General features: G+C 48.3%; 1 protein-coding gene across 5 annotated transcripts; it reads left to right on the forward strand.

Moving 5' to 3' along the window:
• The first annotated feature begins 2,826 nt into the window (after positions 1–2,826).
• Positions 2,827–15,269, forward strand: PPP1R3B (protein phosphatase 1 regulatory subunit 3B). 5 transcript variants are annotated; one of them, XM_073340174.1, is made up of 3 exons: positions 2,844–2,948; positions 4,699–4,937; positions 11,365–15,269. In XM_073340174.1, the coding sequence occupies exon 3, from the start codon at positions 11,396–11,398 to the stop codon at positions 12,251–12,253; it is 858 nt and encodes a 285-aa protein (XP_073196275.1). In that variant the 5' UTR covers positions 2,844–2,948; positions 4,699–4,937; positions 11,365–11,395; the 3' UTR covers positions 12,254–15,269. The 5 variants fall into 5 exon arrangements, with proteins under 5 accessions (XP_073196274.1, XP_073196275.1, XP_073196276.1 ...); XM_073340175.1 differs by lacking the exon at positions 2,844–2,948 and adding an exon at positions 3,089–3,426; XM_073340173.1 differs by lacking the exon at positions 4,699–4,937 and having other exon boundaries at positions 2,827–2,948.
• Positions 15,270–16,982: the final 1,713 nt, after the last annotated feature.

Below are 16,982 nucleotides of genomic sequence, written 5' to 3' on the forward strand. Positions count from 1 at the left end.
TTCCCACTCCAAACTGGTTAGCAACCGATCGGTAGCTGTCTGGATTTGCCAGCTTCCAGATTGCAATAGCCACCTGCTTCTCCACTGGCAGGGCAGCTCTCAATCTCATGTCCTTGCGCTGCAGGGCTGGGGCGAGCTCAGCACACAGTCTCATGAAAGTGGCTTTTCTCATCCAAAACTTCTGCAGCCACTGCTCATCATCCCAGACTTGCATGACGAGGTGATCCCACCACTCAGTGCTTGTTTTCTGAGCCCAAAATTGGCGTTCCACTGTGGTGAGCATGTCTGTGAATGCCACAAGCAATCTCGTGTCGTAAGCGTTATGCGAGTCGACATCATCATCGGACTCCTCACTGTCAGATTGTAGCTTAAGGAGTAACTCAACTGCCATTTGTGACATGCTGGCGAGACCCATCAGCATACTCCTCAGCAGTTCGGGCTCTATTCCCGCAGACCTAAAGGGAAGACAGAGCGCGCAGTACAAAAAGTGTTGCAAGATGGCGTCAAATGTGGACGGAAGCACAGGGATTGCTGGGATGCGAAGCAATGCATCATGAGGCATTGGGACAGGACCCAGAATGCCCCACCCCCTTCCCACAAGCCACAGCGCCAGAATGGGAAGAGGTGCCTTGTGGGACAGCTGCCCATAATGCACTGCTCCCAATACTGCTGCAAGTGTGGCAAATGTGGCCACGCCAGTGCGCTTGCAGCTGACCGTGTGAACACACTGCAGCGCTTTCCCTACTGCTTTCTCCAAGGGCTGGTTTAACTCCCAGCGCTCCACATCTGCAAGTGTTGCCATGCCCGAAGATACAGCAGTGAGGTTGTCGCAGGTGGTTTTGCCTGAAGTTAATTGGCTGCTAAAAACTTATCTGAGAGGGTAAAGCAAATATGTGTGTCCGGGAAGAAACGTTTGGGGAGTGTCCAAAGTAGTATTTACAAATGTGTTAATTACCTTGAATTAATTACAAAACAATTAACTCAAGGCTCAACAAATAGCCCCAAGTGTGGACATTTCCCAAGGCTGTGGTCCTACATCTCCAGAGCAAACCTGCATGTCAAAGCACGTTTCAGAGTAGCAGCCCTGTTAGTCTGTATCCGCAGAAAGAAAAGGAGGACTTGGGGCACCTTAGAGACTAACCAATTTATTTGAGCATAAGCTTTTGTGAGCTGCAGCTCACCTTCATCGGATGCATGCAGTGAAAAAAGCACGTTTGACTCTAGTACTCTTTCTAATGTAGCTCTGTAAAGTGTTTGCTTAATTGCTCGTTTACAGCCCCCTCATCTAGTTAAGATTATCCTTTTATTGAGTGCAAATGTTGTAGGAAAGAAAGAGTAGCTCTCCTGCCCTGTGCTCACCGCAGGCTTGGAAAGCGGGGTTTCCCCTCCCCATCTCCGCACTCCACAATTCCTATTTTGGAGAAGCTCCGCGGGAATTAGCGTTTGATCGATCAGATAACAAAGGGCAAAGGGAGGAAGCGAACTGAGCCGGCCACGTTCATTGACAAAGGTGAAAGGGGAGGCCCCGAAGCCAAGCGCCGGCAGGCAGAGGCCAGATGCGTGGGGACCGCCGGGATGAGGTGGGCTGGCACTGGCAGGTGACTGCGCTGCAGGGGAATGATACCGAGTTAGGCGGCCACGCGGGTCGGGCTGTCCTTCTCCCGGGAGTTTTGGGCTTCGTCCCCCGTGGATCCCTTGGGCCGGCCCTGCCCCCTCGGTTATCCCACTTCGCCCAGCCCTCGTGGGGGCGTCTGCCCCCGCTCCAAGCCCTGGCTGGGGGAGGGGGCCCACGCCCGGGGGATCGCTCCAGCTCCTCTGGGCAACGGGGGTGCCTGCGCAAGGGAGGGGCTGCCCCCCTCGACCCCTGGGAGGGGGGCTGTGTCTGGCGGGGGGCTGCCCCCCTCGACCCCTGGGAGGGGGGCTGTGTCTGGCGGGGGGCTGCCCCCCTCGACCCCTGGGAGGGGGGCTGTGTCTGGCGGGGGGCTGCCCCCCCCGACCCCTTGGAAGGGGGGGGCTGTGTCTGGCGGAGGGGCTGCCCCCCTCGACCCCTTGGAGGGGGAGGGGGGCTGTGTCTGGGGGAGGGGCTGCCCCCCTCGACCCCTTGGAGGGGGAGGGGGGCTGTGTCTGGGGGAGGGGCTGCCCCCCTCGACCCCTTGGAGGGGGAGGGGGGCTGTGTCTGAGGGAGGGGCTGCCCCCCTCGACCCCTTGGAGGGGGAGGGGGGCTGTGTCTGGCGGAGGGGCTGCCCCCCTCGACCCCTTGGAGGGGGAGGGGGGCTGTGTCTGAGGGAGGGGCTGCCCCCCTCGACCCCTTGGAGGGGGAGGGGGGCTGTGTCTGGGGGAGGGGCTGTCCCCCTCGACCCCTTGGAGGGGGAGGGGGGCTGTGTCTGGCGGAGGGGCTGCCCCCCTCGACCCCTTGGAGGGGGAGGGGGGCTGTGTCTGAGGGAGGGGCTGCCCCCCTCGACCCCTTGGAGGGGGAGGGGGGCTGTGTCTGGGGGAGGGGCTGTCCCCCTCGACCCCTTGGAGGGGGAGGGGGGCTGTGTCTGGCGGAGGGGCTGCCCCCTCGACCCCTGGGAGGGGGGCTGTGTCTGGGGGAGGGGCTGTTTCACTCCCGGCCCAGGGGGGGCTGGCGTCTCAGGGCTGCTCCGCAGAGCACCGGCAGGGGTATGCTCACGAGCTAAAGTGTAGCGGGTCACGCGGAGACTCCGCTCCGATTGGCTGGCGGGTCGGGCTGGGCGCGCTCCGATTGGCTGGCGGGTCGGGCTGGGCGCGCTCCCATTGGCTGCAGTGGGGATGGTCTGGCCCGGCCGGAGCTCGGGGCTGAGCGCCCCCGACGTGGTTGCGCCCCGCCCCCGCCCCCCTTGAGCCTTGTTCGGCAGCCTCGGCCCGCTGCTGCCGCCGGAGCCGGAGCCGGGCTGCGCGCGCCCCGCCGGACCCATGCGCCGCGCCAGGTACGAGCCCGCGGGCCGGCCCCGCCCTGCACGGGGAGCTGCGGGAGGCTTCGCGGGGGACGCGGCGCCCGCTCCGCTCCGCTCCGGCCCGGGGCGGCGGCGTCTGGCCGAAGCCCGAGCCTGGCCCCGGGTCCCTCAACCCGGCAGCGCCAGGAGAGCTCGGGCCTCCCGAGCCTGGGTCCCGCGAGCCGCCCCGCCACAGCGGCGGCCCGGGACCGACCCCCCCGCCCCGGGCCGCCCCGCCACAGCGGCGGCAGAGTCCGAGCTCCGCGGCGCGGGGGGGAGGCTCGCGGGGCCGCTCCCCGGGGGAGCGCTCGCTTGGGCTTGGGCTTGGGCTGTGGCGAGCCGTGCGGAACTTGCCGCTCCGCTGGTGCCGAGGCTTGAGAGCAGGACGGTTTTTCTCCGACCGCAGCGTCTGGCGGAATGGAGAAACCGGCTCCTTTCGTTCACTTGTGCGCTGACGTCTGACTTTTCCAAGGTGTGGGGCAGCCTTGGGGCCCAGCAGTGGCAATTCCTGAATTATCGGCCCGTGGCCTGAAGTGTGGGGACAGGTTATTCCGCCAGACTCACCCCCACGCTAGCAGAGGGGTTTTAGGGAAGGCGATGCAACCCCCGGATTCCACAGACTTAGAGAACTGAAGAAATGCAGAGCAGGAAGGGGCCCTGAGAGATCATTTCGTCCAGCCTCCTGTGCTGGGGCAGGGCCCACTTACACCTTCCCAGACAGATGGTAACTTCTTTGATTCCCTTTTGATCTGGGTTCAGATCTAACTGTGGAACTTAGACTCCTGTCAGCTGTTTGATCTAGCAGCAGGTGTCCATTTGATCTGCCTGTAGCTTTTTATATTAATGACCGCTAACAGAACATTAAGAAAAGGAGTACTTGTGGCACCTTAGAGACTAACCAATTTATGGCATCATTAAGAAAGGGATAGATAATAAGACATAAAATATCATGTTGTGTCTATATAAATCCATGATACGTCCACATCTTGAATACTGCACACAGATGTGGTTGCCCCATCTCAAAAAAGATATATTGGAGTTGGAAAAGGCACAGAAAAGGGCAACGAAAATGATATTATGGAACAGCTTCCGTATGAGGAGAGATTAATAAGACTGGGACTTTTCAGCTTGGAAAAGAAATGACTAAGGGGAATATGATAAAGGTCTATAAAATCATGACTGGTGTGGAGAAAGTAAATAAGGAAGTGTTATTTACTCATTCTCATAACACAAGAACTAGGGGTCACCAAATGAAATTAATAGGCAAAAGGTTTAAAACAAACAAAAGGAAGTATTTCATCACACAACGCACAGTCAACCTGTGGAACCGGTTACCAGAGGATATTGTGAAGCCCAAGATTATAACAGGGTTCAAAAAAGAACTAGATAAATTCATGGAGGATAGGTCCATCAATGGCTATGAGCCAGGATGGGCAGAGATGATGTTCCTAGCCTCTGTTTGCCAGAAGCTGGGAATGGGCGACAGGGGACGGATCACTTGATGATTACCTGTTCTGTTCATTCCCCCTGGGGCACCTGGCATTGGCCATTGTTGGAAGACAATGGATACTGGACTAGGTAGACCTTTGGTCTGACCCAGTCTGGCTGTATGTTCTATTGTTGCCTCTTCTGTAGGATCTTAAGGGATTCACTTTGTGGGCTGCTCCTTCTGAGGTATTTGAAAGCATATTGGATTGCAATTGGTGTCTTTGTGGGGTTTCACCTTGTTCCTGTTCTTGTGTAGAGTCACTGTTGATAGGGAGAAGTATTCCAGATGGCATGGATGATCTATGGTGTTTCATCTGTGGCTGGCCAGGAGATGTGCAGTCATTACTCGCTAGTGCAGACCTCCCAGTGATCTGACGCTTTGGTTACCTTCAAGCTTCGCTGCTGTGATAAAGTCCTGAGTAGGAGTAGTCCTCAAGCCCACGGGAAGACTTCTGGTCTTCTAGAACACACCTGTCCCTCTCCACCTCATTGCAGGTAGGCATGCATGAACATAACATCCAGAGTCACTGCTCTGGGTTTCTGCTCACTTGCAAGTGGTGACAACCTTTAAAAACCTTGAATGGCCTTGCATTCTTATGTGAGGGCCTTCATTAGAATAGGTAAAGTGAATGAGAAGTACTTGCAATCATAACCTAAGGCTTACGGCAGAGCAACTACCTTGGTACAGCTGTGTCGCTCTAAGGTTTCTAGTGTAGACATGGCCTAAATTTTGATAACTCTGTAATTTGAGTCCAATCTTTTTGAAAATCAATGCCTGTAAAGTCTCTGGGTGAAGTTCACCGACCTGTAGGCCACAAGCTGAGACGCCATTTATGTTGTCTAGGATTTGATTTACTGTTTTTGTTGGTGTTGGTTCTTAACAACCTGTAACTGGAGCGCCTCTCTTCCGGAGTGGTAAGTGCTGTCAGGGTATGTCTACACCGCCCACGTTACAGCATGGTCCTGGCGGTGCTGTCGTGGGCAGTGTCGTCACGCTTTATCGCTGGGGGTGAGCTCTCCCGGCGATAAAAAATAACCACCCCGAACAAGGGGTGGTAGCTTTATCGCTGGGAGCGTGACTCTTCAGCACTAGAACTGTTGTCGCTCAGGGGGGTGTTTTTTCACACCCCAGTAATGTTTTAGTGCTGAAAGTGGCAGTGTAGACATAGCCTCAGTAGTAAATTCCCTCCCTCATAGAAGCGGTGTCCCCACAGTCATTCTTCGAACTTTGAGACTCTAACCTGCGTTTTGCCTCTGTTCAAACTGGCTTCTCCTGGACACTTCAGTAAAAGTTTTTCCAAAAAGCTCTGCAGGACTTCTTGGCAGAGAAGCCAAAGTGGTGGGAGTGAACAATGTGTGGGTTCTCTGGTGCCTGGGAGCAAAGAGTGCTTAGTGCATTGTCTGCATCGTCCCCTCCACTGAAGCAGTGGAAGCGTGACGTTTTCTGGCAGCAGTGTTGACGTTGGGGACGCACCCTGCCTATCCCCTTGTTACAGTGCTTCCTTACTTGCAGATATATAAGGAGTGTGGTGGCTTCAGATTACTCTGGTCCCTCTTCTGGGAGCTTAGTTCTTGCTGTGCATCAGTTGTTCATTGATAGTGATAGGATTTTTAGCCTTGTTGGCTATTTAGTCTCTGTCAGGATGTGCTTGGAGCTCATGTGCAATTGTGATCCTCATTTTACTGGCTTCATGTTATGCTGTTCCTAGAATGGCATTGAGCCCATTGCCAGATGTCGTACTGTTTTCCGATTTCTTGTGAGGAGGGGCATGTGTTGCACCATTGCTCTCCTATATGTCATTGACTAACAACACAATAGGGCCAGGTTTCAGAGTAGCAGCCATGTTAGTCTGTATTCGCAAAAAGAAAAGGAGTACTTGTGGCACCTTAGAGACTAACCAATTTATTTGAGCATGAGCTTTCGTGAGCTCCCAGAAGACCCCTGTTCCCATTTAGACACCTAAATAATGGCTGGATTTTCCAAAGTCATTTATTTGTATTTATGTTGCTGTGGTGCCTGGAGGTGTCTGAGATCAGGGCCCCATTATGCTGGGCACTGTACATAGACGTAGCAAGAGACAGTTCCTGCCTTATAAGAGCTTACAATCTAAATGGGCCCTTTCAATAAATGGAGATGTTGGAGCAAGTGAAGGATTTGTGGCTAACTCTAGTTTCTGTACTAGCTACATCTAGGAGAGAGGTGCTGTAGGTCCCAAGCCCTTGAGAAGGGATTTCAGAACTTCTGTTTTCCTCTTGTTCCAGGCTCTCTGGTAGTTCCAGCTGCCCAAGAGAGGCCTAGACAGTCTTTCCCTCTCCTGAGAGGATGAGAAGAGAAGGTATTGGAACTTCTCAAGAGACCATACGTATGCATCAACTGTACGTAGGCAAGGCCTTGAAGCTAGGGATGCTTTGCTGGCAAAATGGTATTGGCAGAGCCTCCTACTGTAGGTGCACCTCCCTGAACGACATCAGCTAAGCTGACACAAGCAATCCTCTGTCAGCATAGCTGCATCTACACAAGGGCTTTTGTCAGCATAACTGGCTGTGTGGTTTTGTTTGGTTGGGGTTTTTTTCCGCACCCCTGACCAACATAGATATGCCATCAAAACTTTGTCAGATATACCTGGCCCAAATGAAGACAGCTGATTACCAAGTGGTACTAGCATAATACTTCCTCACTTAGAACAAACTGCCTCCTCTTCTGGACCTAACAGGCAGCATACAACATACCTGTAAAACTGTCTTCAACTTGTTTGTTGTCAGTATTCTTTCAAGATGCTTGCTAATGTTTGTTGTATTAGTCTGCTGCAGACAGCTAGCAGAGAAAGCATGGGTTAACAAACCTTATTTTTGGATATGTACCAATATAATCAGAGGCTGCTGACAAACATGGATTTAAACAGTTTTGTTCCCAGGTTTGCTTATGCTCCATAAAAGCTGGGGTGGGAGAAAGGGCATCAGTATTTGCTCGGAGGAGAGGGTGAAACTGGCAGGGTAATACAGTTTTGAAGTCTTTGGGGTGGTATTGAAAACTGGGCAAATGAACTTCAAACTTTCTTTAAAAGAATGAAGATATCAAGTTGTCAGTGTCCCTTTAAACACACTTCTGCATTCTTGTAGCTGAACACTTCCTGTGTTTTCCAGAGCTGAGTTTGTGGGCTTCTTTCCAGTAACAGCTATTCACTGAATCACTTTTAAAGATCTAAATGTTTTAAAACCTGAGACAGTTCATTAACCTTACTGTAAGTCTCTGACTAAAATGAAAAGCTTCCCCATTCCTTTTAGGGTGGTTCAACAGTCCCACCCAGCATTCCTGGACTTTGAAGTAAGTGCCCCAAGGTCGATCCAGAGCAAAAGTTCACATCTGAGTTATAAAATCGTAACTGAAAATTGCAGTCAGTTCAGTAGATCTGGCCTTGTGACTTTAATGGCCTAAATAGGATGCATCGTGAGAGGTTTGACTTCTAAACACCCTTAGGTTGAATGTCCCAAAATAGCTTTATGATAGAGTACCTTTTTATTAAATAACACAATATATCCTTCCTTATCCAGATATTGCCAGGGACACTGAGGCTGCAATTATTAGTTTCTTCAAATCATAGAAGATCAGGCTTGGAAGGGACCTCAGGAGGTCATCTAGTCCAACCCCCTGCTCAAAGCAGGACCAATCCCCAACTAAATCATCCCAGCCAAGGCTTTGTCAAGCCGGGCCTTAAAAACCTCTAGGGATGGAGACTCCACCACCTCCCTAGGTTTAACTGTAATGAGACATGACCCTGTAATGTTTCTGAGAGTGGTCGAGGTAACAGGCAGTTGTGAATATTTGAGGCTGTGTTGTTTTGCAGGATGAAATAGCATATACAAACAATAGCTTCCTACGTGTGAGTAGAAGCTTTACAAGACCACGTACAGCAGAGCAGAGAATGCACACATGGATTTAATGCTGTTCTGTGAGGCTTGGGACACTTTAGTTCAGGGGTGGGCAAACTTTTTGGCCCAAGACCCACATCTGCGTATGGAAATTGTATGGCGGGTCATACATGCTCATGAAATTGGGGGTTGGGGTGAGGGCTCCAGCTGGGGGTGCGGAATCTGGGGTAGGGCTGAGGATGAGGGGTTTGGGGGTGCAGGAGGGTGCTCCAGGCTGGGACCAAGGGGTTCGGAAGGCAGCAGGTGGGTCACGGCTGGGGCAGGGGGTTGGGGCGCAGGAGGGGGTCAGGGATGCAGGCTCCGGGTGGCTCTTACCTCAAGCAGCTCCTGGAAGCAGCAGCATGTCCCTGCTCCAGCGCCACAATGCCTGGCCAATGGGAACTGCAGGGGCAGCATGCGGAGCCCCCCTGGCTGCCCCTACGCATAGGAGCCAGAGTGGGGACATGCCGCTGTTTCCAGGAGCCATGCAGAGCCATGGCACGTGTGGAGCGGGGCAAGCCCCCAACCCTGCTCCCCGGCAGGAGCGGGGCAAGCCCCCGACCCTGCTCCCCAGCGGGAGCTCGAGGGCCAGATTAAAACATCTGAAGGGCTGGATTCGGCCCCTGGGCCATAGTTTGCCCACCCCTGTTTTAGTTGGATTTGAGCTGTGTCAGGTTGTGATGAGGAAGCAGAGGAGGAGCTTGTTGCTTTACTGCACTTTTGCACTCAGGTCTTGGCACACATTCTGAATAAACAGAAGTCCTTGTTGAATGCAACTTACAGATGAAATATTTTGATGCTGTTCTGAAGAAGGGTTGATGTGTAGACCGCTTTCTGTAAGGAGCATAGTTCTTGGCCTGAGTATTGTAGTTGTAAGGTACTACGGTTCTCAATAGGTGTTGGCAGCCTTGATCTCTCATTTAGCCCTGGTTCTCTTTAGCCACCTGCTGTTGTGTTGCTGCAGTCTCGTTTAGAGATTTTCATTTGGGAATGACAGGAGATGAGTCATTAAAAAAAAATAAAATAAAAAAAATCTTTCAAAGGAAAAGTTCTTCATTTTAAATCACACGTTAAATAAAATCAATGGGCTATATCGTGCTCCTGTATTCTTGTATTCTTCAGGGCTTGGAGAACAGTCAGTTCATCCCCGGAAAGTCAAACTCTTGCCCATGCATGTGTCATTTGAATCTAGGCAGTAGGCTGTCAGTGTACAATTGTTTCTAGTTCTGATGTTTGCGGGGAAGACCCTTTGAGTGTGAACAACATAATGATGCAGACCCAGCTCCCCTGCTACCATCTTTGCGCAGCTAGATGGGGGAAGGAAGGTGGCTGCTGCTGTTTGTAGTAGGTGGGGGCTACCCTCCCAAATGCCCTGTAGCAGGAGACGTGGGCAGGAGGGGGAATGACACAGCCTGGAAGAGAGGGCTGTTGATAGTACCCAGCCTCCCCAGTAGAGAATTCTGTGCGTGCCGAGACGCTGCCTCCCCCCCCCCACCAACATTGCTTTGCTACCCAAGCAGGGGGCTCCTGCTGTCCAGGCAGAGGATTGTGGGAGGGGAAGGGCTCTAGTGGATGGTGGCAGGAGGGGCCTTTTGCCCTGGGTGGAAATTCCTGCTGTAATGGTAGGGGGCCCTACATGTTGGAGGGGTCGCTCTCTGGAGGCCTAGCAGGAGACACCCCCACCCCAAATGCTTTCTGCTGGTGGGGTGGTGTCAACAGGCCCTTGGTATTGAGTGGTGGACAAGAGGCCTGCAGGCACTGGTTTTCAGGCTGGTTGGGGCTTCCTTGGGTTCCTCATGCCCAGTTCTGGACCAGGAGGGGGTCTTCTCTGGAAGGAAGAAGTCCTTAGTGCACCTGCTTTACTGCAGAAGGCTGTGTGGGCCCAGCATCAATTGCCTTCCTGAGTGGGGTGCTGCCTAGCACCTGGTGTGGGGGCTGAGAAGCGACTCCCTGGATTGTGGGAGGTGGCATTAATTTGGGGCTTGAAGTTCAGTCAGTGTGGCCACTGAGCCAGATACTGGTGAGCACACAAACAGCAAAAGACTCTGCAAGAGCGGGATGTGGCTTGGGTGGGGGTGGCTCTTGGCACCAGTGGGGTTCTTTTGGTGGTGGGGGGGGTGTTTATAGCATGTTTAGCTTGCTAAAGGTCCCTTTGGTTTTAATTGAACGTAATTCCTGTTACCATTAAGTGCACGTATCCTGTGCAGCTGCACGTACCCTGCTGTGTCTGCTAGCCTTTTCTGGGGACGGGTCTAGAATACTCCCATGCTACACTGCTCAGTCCCTTGTCGAAATGTCACTGCTCATCTCTGTGACCATTTAAAATGAGTATTTATACATATGTTTATCCGTTATTTCCTGAATCACCATGGCTATAAAGTAATATTGGATGGGGCAGGAAAGCTTGAGCAGCATCTGTTTAGTGTCGGTAGCCCATGAGATAACAGTATCAGACCTTAGGATCACATTCATTTTACCATTTTCCAGTGACTCGAGCAGTTGGAGCTAGATCTACTGAGTATCATGTTGTGTAAGGCATTCATCTCTAACACCAATGCTCATGAGAAAATTGGCTGCTCAAAATCATGCCAGAAGAGTCTGAGGAGGGAAGCATACTGAAATAACTTGAGGAGTTGTCATAAGAAATGACAAAATTTGGTGTCATCCCCCAAACTTCAAAAATCAAGTTATCATGAAGTCTAGTGTCTATGTTGTGCTGTGGTTCTGGTCCCCCCGCCCCCGCAGAGGTCATGTCAGCTCCATACTGCTACTGCTGATGAAATATGCGGTTCCTGTTTGTATGTTTAAAGGAAGCTACAGCTACGCAGTGAAGTGGAGAAAATATCAGACTCTCCTGGTGAGGAAACCACAGCAGAAATATAATATTTAATTGTATTTAAGTTTGTGAAACTACTGAAATTTTACATTAACTTCCAATGTTCGTTTAACCGTAATACAGCAAAACCATTGGGGTGGGGATAAAGCACTCACCTTTTCGCCCTCTTTCTTTCAGAATTCTCGACTACTTTGCTCCCACCCCAGCAATGGCTGTGGACATAGCCATGCAGCTGTATCTGTGTTCTCCACCCTTGAGAAGAGAGAGATTTGCTTGTAAAATAGCTCCAAAACCAAACAAACCATTACGTCCCTGCATTCAGAACAGCAAGGCTGAGTTCAGTGAACCTGGAGAGGCAGCAACATCTCTCCAGGGAAATAGGGTAAAAAAGAGAGTTTCTTTTGCCGATAGCAGAGGCTTGGCTCTGACAATGGTTAAAGTGTTTTCAGAGTTTGATGACCCATTAGATATTCCATTCAACATCACAGAGTTAATAGACAATATTGTGGGTCTGACGACGGTAGAGGGGGACAACTTTGTCTTGGATTTCGTACAGCCTTCTGCAGACTACTTGGACTTCAGAAATCGCCTTCAGACGGATTTTGTCTGCCTGGAAAACTGCATGCTAAAGGATAAAGCTATTGTGGGCACAGTGAAGGTTAAGAATCTTGCTTTTGAGAAGACTGTGAGAATAAGGATGACATTTGACACTTGGAAAAGCTTCACAGACTATCCATGCCAATATGTCAAGGACACTTACGCAGGTTCAGACAAGGACACATTTTCCTTTGATATCTGCTTGCCAGAGAGAATTCAGTCCCATGAAAGAATCGAGTTTGCAGTCTATTACGAGTGTGATGGGAAAGTGTATTGGGACAGCAACAGAGGCCTGAATTACAGGATCATACAGTCTGAACTGAAATCTGCTCGGGAAGTCTCGCAGCCTCAGGCTGGACCTGATTTTGGCATTGCCTTTGATCAATTTGGAAGTCCGAGGTGCTCCTATGGCTTGTTTCCTGAGTGGCCTAGCTACTCAGGGTATGAAAAGCTAGGACCTTACTACTAATAGAGGAACTGAGTCTTGATTCATTAACTATTGCTGTGCCTGTTGCAAGCTTGGGAATTGGCCTGAACGTGAAGTTTGCCAAAGGGCTGGGTAAATGACACTTTACATGGCAATGCAAAGCTCCATTGGGGTAGAGCAAGATGACTGTAACGTTCAGTGATCGCAAGTGGTTTTAATACCAGCTAAACAAGTGTCTTTTGCATCATGATAGTTACCCCCCAGATTCAACACTTGGAAACAATTTGACAGAATGGGAGACCTCACTAGAGTTTCTGCCCAGTGCTGCTAGTCCTTTTCTGTATAATGCTGCTAGTCTCCTCCAGTTAAACACTTACTACTTCAGTGATTGCATTATTCACTTAGATATGTAGTAGTGTCCTGGGTTGCACATTAGGGTTGTTACAGGCTTGAGTATATTAAAGAGGGAGGCTTTTTAACTATGCTCTACCACTTCTGTAGAACTATGCAAGTTGGCTTTGCTAGAAGACTATTTGACAGGTAATTTATACATGACAGAAGATATTAAAGCTAAACTAGCCTGCTTATGGCAAGAGGGGGACGTGAATGGCCCTTTCTCTCTGACCTTGTTACTGTGCTGGAGCCTTTCGGTTAGAGATGGAGAAGATTCTAGAAATGACACAATAACCATGACTAGAAGCTTTGCCTCATGCCATATTAGGAGAGATCTGCATTTATGGGAAGATACTGGTATGCTTAGTCACCAGTTCATCTGTAAGATATTTTTATTTAAATATAACTTGTGTAGTAAATTCATAGCGATTTGCCCATGTTGAGGAGTTGAATTTTTTTTCCTTTAGAACTGTGTAGTATCCTTTGACTCATCAAGTATTTTAAAAAACATTTTTAATGGAAGGGAAGAGCTCTTTGTCTGCAATTGTTAATATGCCCAGAAGGTCTTCTAGCCCCCCTGGAACTACTTGGGGAGTAACACTGAGGATTTTTTCTTTTTAACTTTTAATCTTGCAGATGCTGAAAGATCACCATTCTGTTCTCAGTATGTGTCTCTATTAACTGCCTTACTGTGCCTGGGGAGTGCAGCAGCTTCTACGTGTAGTGCTAATGTAAAATGAGCTTTCATTCTGTGAGGAAACCGGGTGCCAAAGGGTTCGTGCATGAGTCTGCATGGACAGTCAGTACGTTGCATGTTTGTGAATTTGTTTATTTCTGTAGCGGGTTTGAAACTTGATAAACAGACCTCGCTGCTGCTGCTTGTCATGTCCTATGAAGACAGTTTATTTGGGAGACTAACTTTTTAGTGCGGTGTGAGTGCCTTGTACAATATCACGGCAGTGGCTTGAACTACAAAGGTTTCTGAAATGTGACTGCTAGCTTTTCAAAAGTTCTGAAAGTTTGTATTAATCCAAGTCAACTGTTTTGTCTAAAACTTGTCTCACTAGAATGGATGTGTTGCTTTTTGTTCACAGTTTTCATGCTAGAATGGGTTCACTTAGATTGGTAGAACACCAGACTTGCACTGTAATTACATATTGAGCTGTCACAGCTGTATCTTGTATTGACATTGTAGAAGCTATCACAATTTTAACCTCGTAAGTGCACACATTGGCCTTCGGTGCTATTTCCATACGAAATGTAGTTCTGCCCAAGAAAACGGATCTCACAAGGGCATGAGATGCCATCATTGCTCTTGTTGTTGAAAAGGGAGATCTGTTGCTTTAGAGGGGAGAGTACCATGGCTTGTTTTGGCGGTGAGGTGAATTGCAAAGGACAGTCATTTTAGGTACTTCCAGAGAGAAAGTAGCTAAATTACTCACTTCAGTCATTAAGCCAATGTCTTGCTATTCGAGCAGAATAACTTATTTCATATACTTCAATGGAATAATTCAAATGGGGTTTAATATTTCCAGATATTCTATTTTTCTAGAACACAAACTTTATATATTTTGGCACATACCCAGTATTTGTGTTTAGGAGGGCCTGGGAAGAAGCAAATGGCTATGCTATTCTCAAAAATTAAAAAATTGCTTTTAAAAACATCACTTCTTTAATTCTGGAGACCACAGTACAAAACACTTCTACGCTGTCCTATAATTTTAGGAGATAATGTACCCAACCTTCTATTAGACATGATTGAGTAAGAACAATGAGCTTACAGAAAGAATGCATAGCTTTCTGATCTTTGCATCAATGTATTGGGCTGTGAAAACCATTATTGTACTTGGTCATTAATTTCAGGCATTAAATTGACACTGTGTATGTAAACATGGGTTGCACAGGCTTCATTCACTAATTTGAAAAGTCTGTTTCCTGAATTTCTGTTTGATAAGTTAAATAGTGTCCTCCATAAAGTTGTCTTTAGGAAAGACTTATCCAAGTTTGGTTTAAAATCATTCTTTGATTTCCAAAGGCCGGCTGTGAATGGGTCAGGGGTTTAGCATTATTAGGATTAAAGGTATGGTTGTTTTTAGCTAACATGTTCTAAAAATCTAGTGTACAGCTACAACTTTTAGCTAACCTATTCTAGCACAGCTTTGGATCCTAACCATGACTCCCTAAAATGCAACAGTGATGTGTTCTGTAGTGCCATGGGAGTAGTGTGCTTTTATTTCCTCCTCTGGTGGTACAATGAAGGGGCCATGCATACCAGCCAATGGAAGCAATGTGTACTGCAGTGGATGGGAAAAAGCTCTGGAAGTTGTGACATACGCTTTGACGCTGTGTAAGCATTGTGCTGGGAATTGACTCTTTGACCAATGATGATTCTAAAAAATAAAAAAGGTAACTTTTTGGAGCTTTCCTCTTCACACTTTTCTTTCGCCAATGTGAATGTAGAAGTGAGACATTGCTGTCCTTGTTTTATGCCTGGAAGTGCCTTGTTAAGCTGTTTTTGCATGTTTGTGTCTTTTAAAATGTTTTTGTACACAAAGTTCAAGGTGAAAAATGCACTTTATAATCACAAATGAATGGATTATTCTCTTTTAAAAGAACAATGGTTTGTTTTTATCTGAAAGTGAAAATAAAAGTAGAGCGGAAGGTGCCTGGTTGTTATCTTTGTATCGTTGCCAGGAGACAGAACTTTATCTTAACCACAGGGTATGAGGATGGGAACACCTGCAAATCAGACAAGCCTCTTTGGAGGGAGAGGGCAATACACATCAACATCTGACTTAACCACTTACCATGGGAAGGAATTGCCTTTTCCTTCGACCTTGGATTTAGAAATGTTACTCATAGAACTTTATTCTTGGGGGAGCTGTTGACTTTGAGGGCTCAATCTGTCTTCTCTTCTGCTTCAGTTGTATAATATGCCAAGTGCACTAGAAATACTAGCTATTCTCAGGAAGTATTTGTCATTCGGGGAAGAATAAAGGATTGATTATTCTTATCCCTAACTTTTCACCAGCTATATTGAGCCTTTTGGAGACTATAGTACTTCTCATTGGGGTTCAATGTACGAAGAAAACGCTATCTAGAGCACTGAATTTATAATTTTAATCTAATAAATGGCAATTAACTACTGCTTGACTTATTTTACAATTAAAGTTGCACATGCAAACTTCATGCTATCATGAGTTGTAATGTTTATCTTGCAAAGTGACTGCAGTCCCACGCATACCATATTAACTCCTTTTTTCCCTCTGAAACCAGAAATTTACTGAGCATTAAAGTGGGCATTGGGAAGGTTTCTTCTTAATAATGCTAAGCTTTTCAGACTTTTCCAGCACTTCAAATATCTACATGTTGTACTCTCCTGAGTCATACTGAGGTCTCCTCCAGGTTCCTAGGATGTGGAAGTGAAAGATTCAAAAGTGAATGCTGGCTATCTGAATTATTCCGACAGTGGATGCTCCTTATCCATGCTGAAAGCAAAAATTTAGAGTTAAGGAAAATAACCGGATCAGAAAACCAAACTCTGGGCTGACGGCTTCATCTGAGCATAATACTGGCTAGTCCTTCGGGAGTCTCTCAGTTGGAGGGAGGTATTAAATCAGGGGAAAGCTACTTGCTCTCATTTCAACCAGATTTCCTTGATTTATGGTATAAATACACAACTGATCACAGTATTGAGAAGTCCCAAGTTTCAGCAAAATGAAAGGCAGCGCAAGGAGGTTAAAGCTTTGTGCAAGTAACACTAAAAAACCCTCACTTGATTGAGTCTTTCAGCAGGTTGGGCCTGGCTCCCATGTACGCCCATCGTAAGGCCCGTTGGCACAACCCAAGGTTGGGGTAAAGGCCTCAGATCTCCCCTAAGAGAACAATCCAATGCTAATCAGATTCTGTTGAGTTCACTTTAAAGATACTGTAACTTTCTCGTATTAACTTGCAGAACAAAACTGAGTTGTAAGAAAAGCACTGGCAAAAACATTAGCTACTTTTCTGAAGGATATTGACACTAACATAAGCTCTTGCGCTGCACAACTTCCAGAGCAAGAGGGGAAATTTGCTATATAATAAGCTGGTAATTAAAGCCAGCTCATGCAATGTGAAACCACCAACAGAGCCTGCTCTTGGAGATTATCCCATGAGGTTGTAACGGAAAAGCTCAGCTCTGATGAGATCTGCCATCTAGTCATGGCTAAGAATACCAGTGGAAGTTTGAATGCCTTTCTGCATGTAACTGCATCTGTTCTTGTTTAAGCATCAGGAGTCAGTTTTACAGTTCGACTGAGTGTGTAGTGTGGCTTGGGGCCAGTAAATAGCCAGCCTTCATACTCAAAAAATACTGCAGTTCCTGAATGTGGCTATTGCT

Source organism: Lepidochelys kempii, chromosome 4 (genome assembly GCF_965140265.1).
Source record: "Lepidochelys kempii isolate rLepKem1 chromosome 4, rLepKem1.hap2, whole genome shotgun sequence".
Classification (NCBI taxonomy): domain Eukaryota; kingdom Metazoa; phylum Chordata; order Testudines; family Cheloniidae; genus Lepidochelys; species Lepidochelys kempii.